Consider the following 12,740-nt stretch of genomic DNA (forward strand, 5'->3'; position numbering starts at 1 on the left):
GTAGGTTCAGGAATTGTTTATATACATGTTTTTATGCAAAGACACTTTATGAGAATAAATTGCAGAATTTCAATAAATAAGCCTCGGGTCTGTGTACATATAGTTTGCATGTTATCTCCGTGCTTGGTGGGTTTCCCCCAGGTACTCTGGTTTCCTCCGACAGTCCACAGACAAACAGATTAGGCTAATTGTCGTTCCCAAATTTCCCATAGTGTGTGAATGAGTGTGTGTGAATGAGTACTCCGCCTCATGCCAGAAATATTCTGAGATAGGCTCCAGGCCTCTTGTGACCCTAAACAATATAGAAAATGAATGAATAAATAAATAAATAAATAAATAAATGAATGAATTTCAAAATATTTATGTTGTTACAAAAAATATTTTAAGCTCTATTCCTTTTTATTTTACCAATGTTCTGTTGATACTACAATAAATACAAATTAATAACAATTTAACCATTACGCCGTCAGTGCTGCACTGAGATAATTACTTACTTTATTAGATATCCAAAAAATATATTATCTTGCTGTTTGTCCAGGCAGCATTTAATAAATTAAATGAAGAATGGCACACTGTCATTGGGACATTCGGTCACATTTTGAATGCCTGATCTAGTAGTCTGTATGTGCACAAAGAGAACACAAAGAAGACAACAAAATTGCTAAATTGCAAAAACATTTCATTAGATTATAAACCTTGAAATTATAACATAAACATTTCTGTAAGAGCTGATGTGTATGTGATAAAGTTTATAGGAATTATACTAAGCATTAATTTGCACTATTCATTGATTTGAAAAATATTTGGAAACATGCAAAAATATCATTAACCAGTGTAATATACTTGCTCAAATATTTTTTATAAAGAAATACTTAAAAGGAAGATTTTATTATTATTATATAATAATAATAATAATAATAATAATAATAATAATAATAATAAACCAGTAAAACTACGAAGATTTGATGTGTGTGTATGTTTTTTTTTTTTGTTTGTTTGTTTTTTACAATAATTAATGTGTCAGTAAACATTTCTGGACATGTGTGTCTCTATGTTGCAGGAATGGTTGCTAGGTTACGTTAGGAGGACTAGGACCAGGAGGTGGGCGGAGCTCTTAGTGCACGCGCTCAGTTGATGCGCGTAAGGAAGGTTTAAATCTTATTGGGCCAGATTTACTGAAAACCCGCAAAATGGCGATCCCAGCTTACGTTCAGCTGGCATCTGGATAAACGGGAAAAACGAGGCAAATATAACAGAAGGATTGAAGAAAGCAGGAAAGAGGAATCGCGTTTACTTGTACAGATCAAAAGATGAAGATAATCCTCAGTGCCTCTTCCAGTGCGCTGCGTGTTTCTTACTGGCGCACTGACTGCGACCTGTGCTGGCATCATTCACTAAAGATTTAGTTACAGCTAAAAATAATAGTGCTTATAGCCTTAAGAGCGTAATGATGAGACAGCCCCAGCGGCGTTATTTCTGAGCATCAGTGTGTGTGTGTGTGTGTGTGAGAGAGAGAGAGAGGTCCTGCACCTGTATCCGCATAATTCACTTGGATGAATTTATTTATTTGACTGAAAAAATGTTTCCATCGTGCTATTCTAAGCCCAAGAATGGCTCCCAGTTTAAGATGTCGTACACGAAGGTGTTGTTTGGGGTTCTGGTGGTCTATGTGCTTCATACGTGCTGGGCCTTATACGGCTTCGTGCACACGAAAGCCTGTGACAGCGCTAAAGGGGACGACTGCGTTACATCGTATCTCAGTGCTAAACCCCGACTCCAGGTAAGAAGCTCACACGTTCACTCCACTCACAGAAACTTCATCAGCATATTGTTCAGCTGCTGGATAGACTTTATTCTAATTTAATCACATTGTTTTGAATATAAAAGCTGAGCGTGTATTTGACGCTGGACCCTGGTGATGAGTCTGCGCATACACTCCTGCTCAGAGTGGACAGATTTGAAGTGCATACCAAGCTTGAAAGGTAAGTTATTTCTTGTATGATGGACATATAGAACATATGGGGTTAGAGTTGTCTAGATTGGGTATTGAAGTGCATACATACATTATGGATATGTGCATTAATCTAGCAGTAGGTGTGTACATAGGGCAGTATGGTGTCTTAGTAGTTAGCACTGGCACCTCCTCCAGGGTCGAGGGTTCAATTCCCGCCTCCAGTCTTCATGCATGGAATTTGCATGTTCTTAACATCTTCGGTGGGTTCTTCTGGGTGCTTCGGTTTCCAGGACATGCTGATTGGCGTTCCCAAATTGCCCATAGTATGTGAATGAGCATGTGTGTCCAGGCCCCCATGACCCAGTATACAGGATAAAGTATTTATAAAGTGGTATAAATGACAGGGAAGTAAATGATTTTAGTAGTAGATCTGTAAATAACATCAGACATATCATTACAACCACCTGTCTAATTTCCACAAACCCCTCCGAAGTGGCATGAAAAACAGTGCGAGGCATGGACTCAGTGCGAGGCATGGACTCAGTGCGAGGCATGGACTCAGTGCGAGGCAAGGACTCTACAAGACTGCGTTCTGTGGTATCTGGCATGATGATGTCAGCAACAGATTTAATAAATTTGTAGGGCAAGTCAGTACCCTGAACTATTCGCCATGATCCTCAAACTATTCCTTAACATTTTTTGCCATTTGCATTAGTGCATGTTACCATGCTGAAAGAGGCCACTGCTGTTACGCAATACCATTGCCATGAAGGGAAGACCCACATAACTGCCAGGAATCAAGGTTTCCCAGAGGAGCTTTCCTCAGAATACTGTATCTCTCCCAGATTGCCTTCTTTAGGATTGCACCCTTTTCAAAGACACTCAGATCCTTACACTTGCTCATTTTCCCTGCCTCCAGCACATCAGCTTTGAGAATTGACTGTTAACTTGTTGCCAGATATATCCGACCTCACTGACCGGTGACATTGTACAAGGCTTAATGTTATGGCTGGTGAGATTGTTAATGTTATTTTTCTTTATATTAAACTTCAATGCATGTGCATGTGAGAGTAAGCAACAATAGCATTGGATTTTCAGCGGTCCTGAAAGAACAGAGGATGAAATCAGTTACTTGATAGCCCCACACCTTTTATGCATATCACTTTTTTGTTTCTATTGGAGAAAGGAAGGTGAATGTAGCATTATCTGCACTGAATCCAAAGAATGGGACCCTCCATGCTGCAGTGTTTGTACATAAGAGTGGAGTTTCACCATGGAAGGACAGCAAATATGTGCGAATTGTGGCTCGCCTGACCTCTCAGATGTTACCAAATGCTCCTATGCTTATGTCTGGCTCTGCCAAACAGACTCGGAAGGTAATAATATTGTAGATTCATAAGGTTAACCACTGCTTATCGTTTCCTTTAGTCAGAGTTTTTTTCTATGCAAATAAAATGTGAAAAACATCTAATTCACTGCAGTCACTGAATAGCACTAATTTAAGCGAAAACATTTTTGCTGTCATTATTGTGTGAATAAACCTAAGCCCTTTTTTGTTCTTTCTGTTGACTTTAGGGAACAGGAGAACAAAATGTCATGTCCTACTGGAAATGTCATGTCACTTTAAACATGATGACAGAGGACTTCACATTTAATAATGCAGCCGTGCCAAGTGACCTGCGCAGATACATGAAAATGTGAGTCTCTTTGTTTAAACCTTAAAACCGTATATGAGTTATATGGATAAAGGGAAAGTTATTAATCCTGCTTGTGAATCTGTTGATATCTGTTTAATTGGGTAATGAATCAGAATGTCTTTCCTTAGTGTTGAAGATGGAAAGAAGGACAAAAAGAAAATATATCTTCCTCTTTTACTTGTTGATGAAATGAGAAGCAGACTGAAGGACTTAATTGTATGTAAAGTACTCCTACTCACAATGGTCACAGAAAAGTTATTATTCTTTTTATATACAATCAACATCCACTTTATTAGGACCTTTAGTTTATCTTTACATCAAACACAAGAATTGATACAAAGTTGATTGATACAAAGTCTTTGTGACTTTGGCTGTGGCATGGTTGTTGGTACTAGAACAGCTCATTTGAGTATTTCAATAGCTGTTGATCTCCCAGGAATTTCACACCCAACTCTCTTTAGAGTTTGCACAGAATGGTGCCAGGGGTAGCTCAGTGGTTAAGGCAGTGGTTAAGGTTCAATCCCCACAACCACCAAGTTGCCACTGTTGGGCCCTTGAGCAAGGCCCTTAACCCTCAACTGCTCAGTTGTGTAATGAGATTTAAAAAAATGTAAGGTGCTCTGGATAAGAGCGTCTGCCAAATGCATAAATGTAAATGTGCAAAAACCAAAAACATTACTCTCTCATTCCTGGAAGCTCAAATCAATCTGAAATACAGTACTCAAATCCTTTGATACCAACATTCATGCCATGGTTAGAGTAACAGACATCACACCTTTTCCTCATTCTGATGTTTGATATAAACATTAACTGAAACAAACCTGACCTGTATCACCATGAGTTAAGCATTGTACTGCTGCTACATGATTGGCTGATTGGATACCTGCAGAAATGATGCAATGAAGAGAATGTTAAGTGTATGTGCACCACATTTTCCAATCTAATATCTTACTTGTTTTATTTCATTAAGGAGATAAACAGCACGACAAAGGCCGTCCCTCTCACTATATCGTATGATGCAATAACTCTTCGCAAATTTAGAATGTGGATCCATATCCAAGCTGTCATATACTCACTCAAACATTTTGGTAAGTTATAAAATTTTTCGCAATGGAAATTCATTTACATTAAATATATTATACTTGATGTTTACTATTTCAATGTAATTCAATATTGAAACAATTTCAATATTAACTTTCAGGATTTTCAGAGCAAAGACTTGATGAAATAAAGGCCATGTTTGTTGAGGCTGGCCTTCACATATTGGTGTTGTCAATACTAGTGCCTGCATTCCATGTAAGATTATTATTATTATTATTATTATTATTGCATGAATGCAATATAACATCATATTTATTTCAGATAATTAACACTTGAGTAATCCAATGTCCTTTACTGTTTTGTAGCTTTCATTTGAAGTATTTGCTATGAAAAATGATGTGAGCTTTTGGAGAGGGAAAAAGAGTTTAGCAGGCATCTCCAGGAGATCAGGTGGGATTGTCATTATATGAATGCACTCGTCTTGAGTACCTCGTAAGCTTTTGTGGTGAAAGAAAAAAACTATACTGCTGACAAATTAAACTAGATATTAGTCTGAATGACTATGTTTAGTCTGTTCAAAGGTCCCTGTGTGCTAAACATTAACATGCTGAAGTGTTTAATGTGTTTGTCTTTTTTAAGTGATCTGGAGGTGTTTTAGCACTGTTGTGATATTCCTCCATCTGTTAGAAGAGCAAACCAGCTGGCTCACCCTTATCCCTATGGGATTTTTAGCGTTAATTGAGGTACCAAAACCAAAATCTGTCTGTTCTGTGTACAGTATATACTTACACACAATACATATTCATTTCAAACTGTTCTTTATGTCTTCAGCTGTGGAAAGTCAGCAAAGTCTTTGCAGTTTCGACAAGTTACAAGGTAAATTCTCTTTGTAATTGTAAATATTCTGGACACAGTTGCCATTTAATTGCGATCAGGCTGAGTTTGCCTCTATGTTGTGTGGACTCAGCTGACTCTTTCTTGCAGCTTTGTGATCATTGTAGTGTTAATGTTCTCTTTAGGATGGTAGAGCAGATGACATGGCGCGAGCAACAGAAGAACATGATTCCAGGGTAATGAAATAATCTGGCACTGAAAAACTGAGACGAAAACTAATTCTAGAGATGATGTCCTTAAATTAACTTGGCCATTTTCTTCCCCAGGCAATGAAATTTTTGTCATATTTAATGTATCCTTTGTGCATCAGTGGGGCGATATACTCATTCATATATCTCAGAAATAAAAGGTATAAACAATATGGTTGATATTGTTTTATAGCAAGTCTACATTTCCTTCTATATTTTTTGATTTAACAATCCTTTTTTAATTTTCAATTCTAGTACTTGGTATTTTTGGATCATTAACAGTCTCGTCAGTGGTAAGTCCTTAATAATCATAGTTATTTTCTTCTGCGACTTTAAATGTCAAATAAAAAGCCATTTCTTTTCACATTAGGGGTCTATGCATCTGGATTTCTGTCTATGGTCCCACAATTATTTGTCAATTACAAGGTTTGTTCTTAAATCCGATAACATCCAATTTCTCCAACTTGTCTCCACATTTACTGAAAGTCATTCATGTGTTTGCAGATGAAATCAGTTGGCCAGCTTCCAATGTCAGTGCTACTCTACAAAGTGAGCCCCTCATTTATATGAAACCAGAATATGAATCAGAAATGCTTGGTTTAATCATACAGCTAAAATCACTGTTTTTTGTTATATTTCCAGGGTTTAAACACATTTATAAGCGATATATTTAGTGGAGTTATAAGCACACCAGGACCACATCCATTGGCTTGTTTTAGAGATGATGTAATCTTTCTCATCTACCTCTACCAGCGCAGGTATGCAACATATACGTACGAAGGAAATGTAAAGATGAATAATTTACTGTAAAATATACCAATGTTAATTATTGGACAATACTGAAAACAATATCTTAGTGTTTGCTAAGATATTACAAGTTCACAGTTTATGCTATTCATTAACACATTTTGTATAATGCTTTATAAATGTGTGTTTTGGTCTGGGAAAACCTAGGACATATTAATGTTAATGAATTCCTACCATTAAAAAATAATAAATTTAAAAAAATACGAAGAAAAAAATTATTTTGGCTTGACTTAAAAAAATACGTATATTCTATCTAAACAATTAATTCTTATTTGTTTAATTCTTCTTTAATTTACCCTTTAATTTTCCCTAGGCTCTTAATAATAATTACCTGAGGATGTCTAAAATCTTGCTACCTAAATGTTAAATGTGATTTCATAACTCTAATTAGTTTCTATATGATCACATACCTGCTGTCAAGTCTCCATGCTCATGCAGTGCTACCCACAATAAAGTTTAAATGCCTTTTTCCACCTTGTTTCACTTTTATAACTAACCAAAATTATGTATCACAAACTGTTTGATAAATAATTGTACCATACTCATATGAGGACTGTTGGACATAGTTCTTTTGCCAAACTTTTTTCTGGTTAAAGATATTGATGAAATTTACAGTTATCAGCTGGAAATAAAGAGAATTTTCTACTGAGCCCAGGAATTTTTCACAGAGAATGACTGATATTTCATTGTGTTACTAAGTCACTGATAATAATTTTGTCGTATTCCCACCAGGATTTACCGTGTGAACAAATCTAGAGTTCGTGATTACGCATCACACAGGAGGAAACCCAAAGGGAAATCACACGAGGACTAAACAGGTGCACTACAGGAATCATAGGAAGAGCTGAAGCTTCATGCATGCTATACTAGAGAGCGGCAAGTGTAAATATGAAAGAGTGAAACTTTACTCAAAGGACAATACTTTCAGTTCTTAAGTGTTCAGCATGAAGCTGTTCTGAAGCTCAAATTTAATTTCAAGGAGTTTGGTGTTATTTTTTTTGTTATAAAAAATGAATGATGATTAGCTTGAGAGACATACAGTTACGGAACAAAAAAGTCTGCCACTTTAATGACCTTATCTATGCTACAATAATCTGCAAAATTAACTTTATCTAAAAATAAAAATGTAGCCAGGTAGCTGTACCTTTGGCTGAAACCACAGGGCCAAAAGAATTCTTCTATAGCTCAGGAGTTTAGTATTTTTCCACAGCCTACATGTTAAGTATTATAAGGCTATTTTACTTTTTCTGCTTCACTGTAGCATGAAGATTGTAGTGCTCAATGGACAAATGCTGCCTTTGTCTGCTGTAAAATGCTGTGATGTGCACACTGCTACAGCGTGGAACTGGAGAGAGCTTTTGATGCCAATCTGTGTCATGTACAGAATAGTGTTGTACCTTCAACCTACAGTATAAAAAACAAGACATGCTTCAGTATTGTATTTATGGAAAATGTTTTGCATAAGAATTTATATGTAACCCAATTTAATTCAATATTGAAGTACAAATTGCAATTTCTCAGAATTGAAAAATATGTATAATTTTACTTTCTAAAAACATTGTCATGACTAATAAAGGTATTATTGTATTTCACCCTAAAGTTGCTTTTGCTTTTTTTTTTTTTAGGTAATTAACTAGAAAAACTGGAAAAAAGTACATAACCCATTTTCAAATAAACCTGAACTGTTAAAACATTCTCAAAACTCAAAGTCATGTGCAAAGCTTTATAGAAATGCTTTAATAATTCAGAGGGCATAGATAGGAATACTGTTGGACAGATCTGCTTAGTCTTAGACACTTTTTTTTAGATTTGTTTGATGTGAAAGTGTATGTGAGTAGATAAAAAATATTACCATGTGCTAGTGAATTGTCTTTTTCAAAGTGCTAGTCACACACCAGGGAGCTGAGCAGTCTGCATTGACGTCTGTACACACAATACCCCCTGTGTGTGCTATAATAACCAGCTACAGTGGTTCTGTAAGAATGCTATTGTACTATTGCGCCAACGAGTGAGTCCTAGTTGGGATAATACATGCCATTCAGGAAAACGAGTAGAAACATCTGTTGCATGGTTTTCTAAAGGGAGAAGGTCCATTATTGTCTGAAACTGCATGCAGATGCTGGTATAGAAAGCATGGGAAACCCTTCTGGACTGCTGCTTTTTCTCCTATCTATACAGTCAGGTACTGTGACCTTTTACTTAATGAAAAAGTGTTCAGTTTAGCTTTCCATTCAACATTGTAATGTTGATAAAGGTTTAGCAAATGTAATACAGACTAATACTAGAATATTAATAAATAGAGATTCATTTACTTTCTATTCACCAAAAAACTTTAATATTGTTATTAATAACAAAGAAAATGGTTTATCGTTGTATTAAGATTCTTAAATCTGTTGGTTAGAGTTACTCTAAACATCTTTTAAAAAAAATTTATTTTAGAAAGATGTTTAAATGACAGGCAATTTAAGTTTTACAAGCTTAAAAGACAAATGAAGGAATAGATCAATTAATTTCTTATCCATTTTGTGTTTATTACAGTAAATTCTCTGAAGTGTTATGTGTGCAGTTCGACATCATCTAATGAGCACTGCAACATAAATACAGAGGAGTGCCAGGCTCCTCTCGATACTTGTATGACCACAGTGGACAGAATGGGTAAGAGTTGTCATTGTCTAAGCTATAAATCTAGGAAATCCTACACCTAGTGTCTAAATTACCAAAGAAACTAATGTGTGCCATTAAGAAGAGTGTAGGATGAACACAATCTGTGTGAACAGTTTTTTTAAAGGAACATTATATTTATTGACATTGTCCAACACCCATTTACCCATCTCAAAAAGTAATTCCCCCGTTATTAGTGGATTTAATTGTATGCTAAACACAAAGATTGATGACTGCCGGCCATAAACCTAATTAGATTTAACCTAATCAAAATTATCCACCAATGAAAAAAAGCAGGGTACATGCCACCGATAACCATGAGGGACACAAAGGCTCATCTAACATTTTCCAAAAACACCATGTTGACCTCTTAAAGGCTTTTAGGATAATGTGTTGTGACATGCTGCAACTTGAATTTTTTAGAAAACATTGATGCCATGACAACTGGCATAAAGCTAACAGCATTGCACAATAAACACATTATATTAGGTCAAGCATGGTGGTGGTAGTTTGATGGTGTGGGATGCTTTGTTGCTTCAGGACCTGGTAGAGAATGTCAAATTACCAATTCTAGATCAAGAGCAGCTGGGGTATGCAGCAGGTTAACAAGATCAAATCCACTTCTGGATGGTTCAAAAGAAAATTTAGAGTTTGGTGTGGCCTCGTCACAATTCTGCTTTAAATGTATAGCGTGCTGTGGCAGGATTAACATGTAGTTAATGTGGCTAAATTAAAGCAATTCTGTCATGTGAAAGATTAAACTACATTTATCAGAAGTGAAAGTTGTTGCTGCTATTTTTGGAAATAATTGCTTTGTGTACATTTGAGGTATGCACTTCAAACAAATGTAGTCATTTAAAGGCTGTGGAATTTGTTTCCTCATGTTCACCTTCTCTTACATTTTGTATAATTATTTGAAACAATTAAATGAGACATGGAAAAAGGAGAACCTGGAAAGAAAGGGAATCTGATACTTTATGGCATTGTAGAATACTTTGTACAAATATTTTAGCAGCACTAACCAACAGAAAAAGACCATGGCTAATTTACTCTTTGTTTAGGTGACGTGAAAGCAATTGTGAAACAGTGTTCCAGTCTGAGAACATGTGAAGGGGCTGCGGGCACCTCCTCTCTCGATGCAAGAGGAAATGGCAATCAAGTTACATGCTGTAACAGTCAGCTGTGCAACTTAAACACTGCAACATCCATTCAACTGTGTGCATGGCTACTGACTCTAACCCTCTCGTTACTCACCATACTTATTAAACAAGATGGTTAAAAGATACAAAATTTTGTCTATTTAAGTTACACATTTCTGTGACTTGAGCACACACAGCAAGTTCTCTGCATTATTGGTCAATTATTTTTGTTAGAGCACTGAAGTGCAAAACCCTGCATAAGGTTTGGTAATTGAAATATAGAAGAACATCAACAAAAGTCCAAATGAGTATTTACCCTCAGGATAATGCATTACCAGAAAATAATAAATGTATTAATTAAATACATGTACAGGGTGTTAAAATGATTGTACTAATAAATAACATTTAGTAAGAAAATGGTCATCAAGTTGTTAGACTTTTATGCAATCACACTTTTCTGCAATCACAACTTTTTAACAGAAGAATAACTTGGTTCTCTGTTTTATAACAGTTCTGTTTAATTCCTGATCAATGTCTTCTGAAATAAAAGGTGGTCAAATATTCCAAATAAAGTACAACATTGTTTACACCTGCCCATGTATTCTTTATTATCAGTGTATTTTGAAAACGACTGAAATCTTGCAAAGAGAATCATTCTAATGGAGTTTTAAATTAGATAGATACAGTATCCAGTTTAAAGAAGAAAAAAAAAAACTCCAACATGAACAAATCTTTATTTAGAATTTTAAAATAAATAACACAAATAATACATTTACATAATGTTGTACAAAGTGTTCAACAAATTTAGGATTTCAATTCCCAATTTTAGACAGATCATATTGTATTAGTGATGTCTGGATTGGAAGTAACCTATGCCATAGTACATTTTAATTTACAAGTGTTTGTGTTCAATATAAAAAGGTATTTTTCGCTGTACCTCTTCAAGTCAGCACATGGTGTCAAACATAGCATAGATAAAACCAGTGGCCTAATTAATGGTACTGGCTTCTCTTTAGGCATACTGGGTTAGTGCAATATCAGAGCTTATGCTAAATGTAATGTCTAACCTGCATTTTAAAAAACACCTAATAAATTTATTGTGTGATGTTGAAGAGGAGCATCACAAAACATCCACTTAAAATATTTATCCAACTTTAGGCTTCACACAAACTTCAATTGAAAAGAAAATGGATGAAATATTTAAATCAGCAAGGGTGACTGTTACGGTAAAGCTTCGCCGGAGAGCTCTATGCTGAGTTTAACATCTGTGTCTGTCTGAACAAGCAGCAAGCTGGAAAACAGGCCTACAGCAGTTGGCTTGAACTGCACAGGCAGATTAATATAATGCTGTGTCCTGGTTATAAAAAAAAGAAAAAAAAAAAGATTTTAGATTTTCTCAACACTTAAGAATGCACAAAATGAGCACAATTATAAAGAGACAAACTAGTTTTAAAAGCATGGACAGAATAGCAATTTCACAGTGATTAAATACACAGCAACAGGCACCTAACTGACTTCACAGGTTTACAAAGACCACCAGGTCTACAATAAAATGGATACAGACATCAGTGTTTCCCACAGGTCTGAAATATACTTGGGATGGTAGCCCTAAAAATATGAATTTATATTTATATTAGGGAACCTAGGGAATTAAGCAATTTCCCTCTGGGATTAATAAAGTTCTTTGAATCTTGAATATGATGAACTAGTTGATCGATTATGAACGGCAGATGGACAGATTTTTAAAAAGGATCGGCAAATATACTCGGGCGACCCGTTTGGGAAAAACTGCCAACATTTACAGTTGTAAATAATTGAATGAAAATCATTAGTGCAATATTTAGATGCCAACATGTTGAAAAGAAAATTAAACGGTTCACTCCAAGCAATGAACACAGAACTATGCACGACTGTCAGTGAATGCATGCATGAAGTACTACATGCACCAAAACATATACCTGCAGTTAAGCGTTAAGAAGCCTCACCGCAGGCATGTGCAGCAGGAAGTGACACCACAAACATTACAGTTGACTTAAATAAAATCTATATAGATGTTTGTACTAACAAATTACATTTTTCCTACACAACAGCAAAGACAGAAGAGAAAAAGACGCAGAATAGCATAGATAGAAAAAGATAGAATCAGACAGATAGGCAGAGGGAGAGAAAAGATAGACTGATTGTGCAATACTAATTGACTCACCTTAGAGAATATTTTGAATGCTTGATGTAGAAAGGCTCTGAAGGACTTAAAAATCTTAGCTGTAAGTCAATTAGAAAAGCTCAACATCAATGACATGCAACGTTTAAGGTAACAGATAATGTTCTCCCAGATTCTACTGGAAGGTGCCAAACTCCA

General features: G+C 35.6%; 3 protein-coding genes across 4 annotated transcripts in view; 2 read left to right on the forward strand and 1 right to left on the reverse strand.

Annotated features, from left to right (window-relative positions):
- The first annotated feature begins 1,105 nt into the window (after positions 1–1,105).
- On the forward strand, positions 1,106–8,173 carry LOC128520422 (lipid scramblase CLPTM1L-like). Of its 2 annotated transcripts, XM_053494657.1 has the most exons (18): positions 1,106–1,780; positions 1,888–1,982; positions 3,141–3,330; positions 3,530–3,651; positions 3,780–3,867; positions 4,622–4,739; positions 4,853–4,947; positions 5,058–5,142; positions 5,332–5,435; positions 5,524–5,568; positions 5,712–5,762; positions 5,853–5,935; positions 6,030–6,067; positions 6,145–6,200; positions 6,279–6,323; positions 6,417–6,532; positions 7,314–7,399; positions 7,843–8,173. In XM_053494657.1, exons 1-17 carry the CDS (start codon positions 1,580–1,582, stop codon positions 7,393–7,395), a joined length of 1,614 nt encoding a protein of 537 aa, XP_053350632.1. In that variant the 5' UTR covers positions 1,106–1,579; the 3' UTR covers positions 7,396–7,399; positions 7,843–8,173. The 2 variants fall into 2 exon arrangements, with proteins under 2 accessions (XP_053350632.1, XP_053350631.1); XM_053494656.1 differs by having other exon boundaries at positions 7,314–8,173.
- A 484-nt stretch (positions 8,174–8,657) lies between these two features.
- Positions 8,658–11,019, forward strand: LOC128520118 (ly6/PLAUR domain-containing protein 2-like). Its single transcript, XM_053494165.1, has 3 exons — positions 8,658–8,763; positions 9,120–9,236; positions 10,304–11,019. The coding sequence occupies exons 1-3, from the start codon at positions 8,715–8,717 to the stop codon at positions 10,519–10,521; spliced, it is 384 nt and encodes a 127-aa protein (XP_053350140.1). The 5' UTR covers positions 8,658–8,714; the 3' UTR covers positions 10,522–11,019.
- Positions 11,020–11,096: 77 nt separating this feature from the next.
- cep192 (centrosomal protein 192) overlaps positions 11,097–12,740 on the reverse strand; it is a 33,126-nt gene continuing 31,482 nt past the window's right edge. Inside the window, exons 46-47 of the mRNA XM_053494164.1 lie at positions 12,585–12,643; positions 11,097–11,735 (exon numbers count right to left, since the gene is read on the reverse strand). Coding sequence (XP_053350139.1) covers positions 11,603–11,735; positions 12,585–12,643 — 192 coding nt within the window. The 3' untranslated portion in view covers positions 11,097–11,602. The remainder of the gene's footprint in view (positions 11,736–12,584; positions 12,644–12,740) is intronic.

Source organism: Clarias gariepinus, chromosome 4, assembly GCF_024256425.1.
Source record: "Clarias gariepinus isolate MV-2021 ecotype Netherlands chromosome 4, CGAR_prim_01v2, whole genome shotgun sequence".
Classification (NCBI taxonomy): domain Eukaryota; kingdom Metazoa; phylum Chordata; class Actinopteri; order Siluriformes; family Clariidae; genus Clarias; species Clarias gariepinus.

Bases quoted from the DNA above. Each gene is read 5' to 3' on its own strand.
- LOC128520422 (XM_053494656.1), top strand. From the start codon at position 1,580: ATGTTTCCATCGTGCTATTCTAAGCCCAAGAATGGCTCCCAGTTTAAG. The intron at 1,781-1,887 runs GTAAGAAGCTCA...TGAATATAAAAG, and splicing joins GTGCTAAACCCCGACTCCAG to CTGAGCGTGTATTTGACGCT. The intron at 5,763-5,852 runs GTAATGAAATAA...TTTCTTCCCCAG, and splicing joins CAGAAGAACATGATTCCAGG to GCAATGAAATTTTTGTCATA.
- LOC128520118 (XM_053494165.1), top strand. From the start codon at position 8,715: ATGGGAAACCCTTCTGGACTGCTGCTTTTTCTCCTATCTATACAGTCA. The intron at 8,764-9,119 runs GTACTGTGACCT...TGTTTATTACAG, and splicing joins TCTCCTATCTATACAGTCAG to TAAATTCTCTGAAGTGTTAT. The intron at 9,237-10,303 runs GTAAGAGTTGTC...CTCTTTGTTTAG, and splicing joins GACCACAGTGGACAGAATGG to GTGACGTGAAAGCAATTGTG.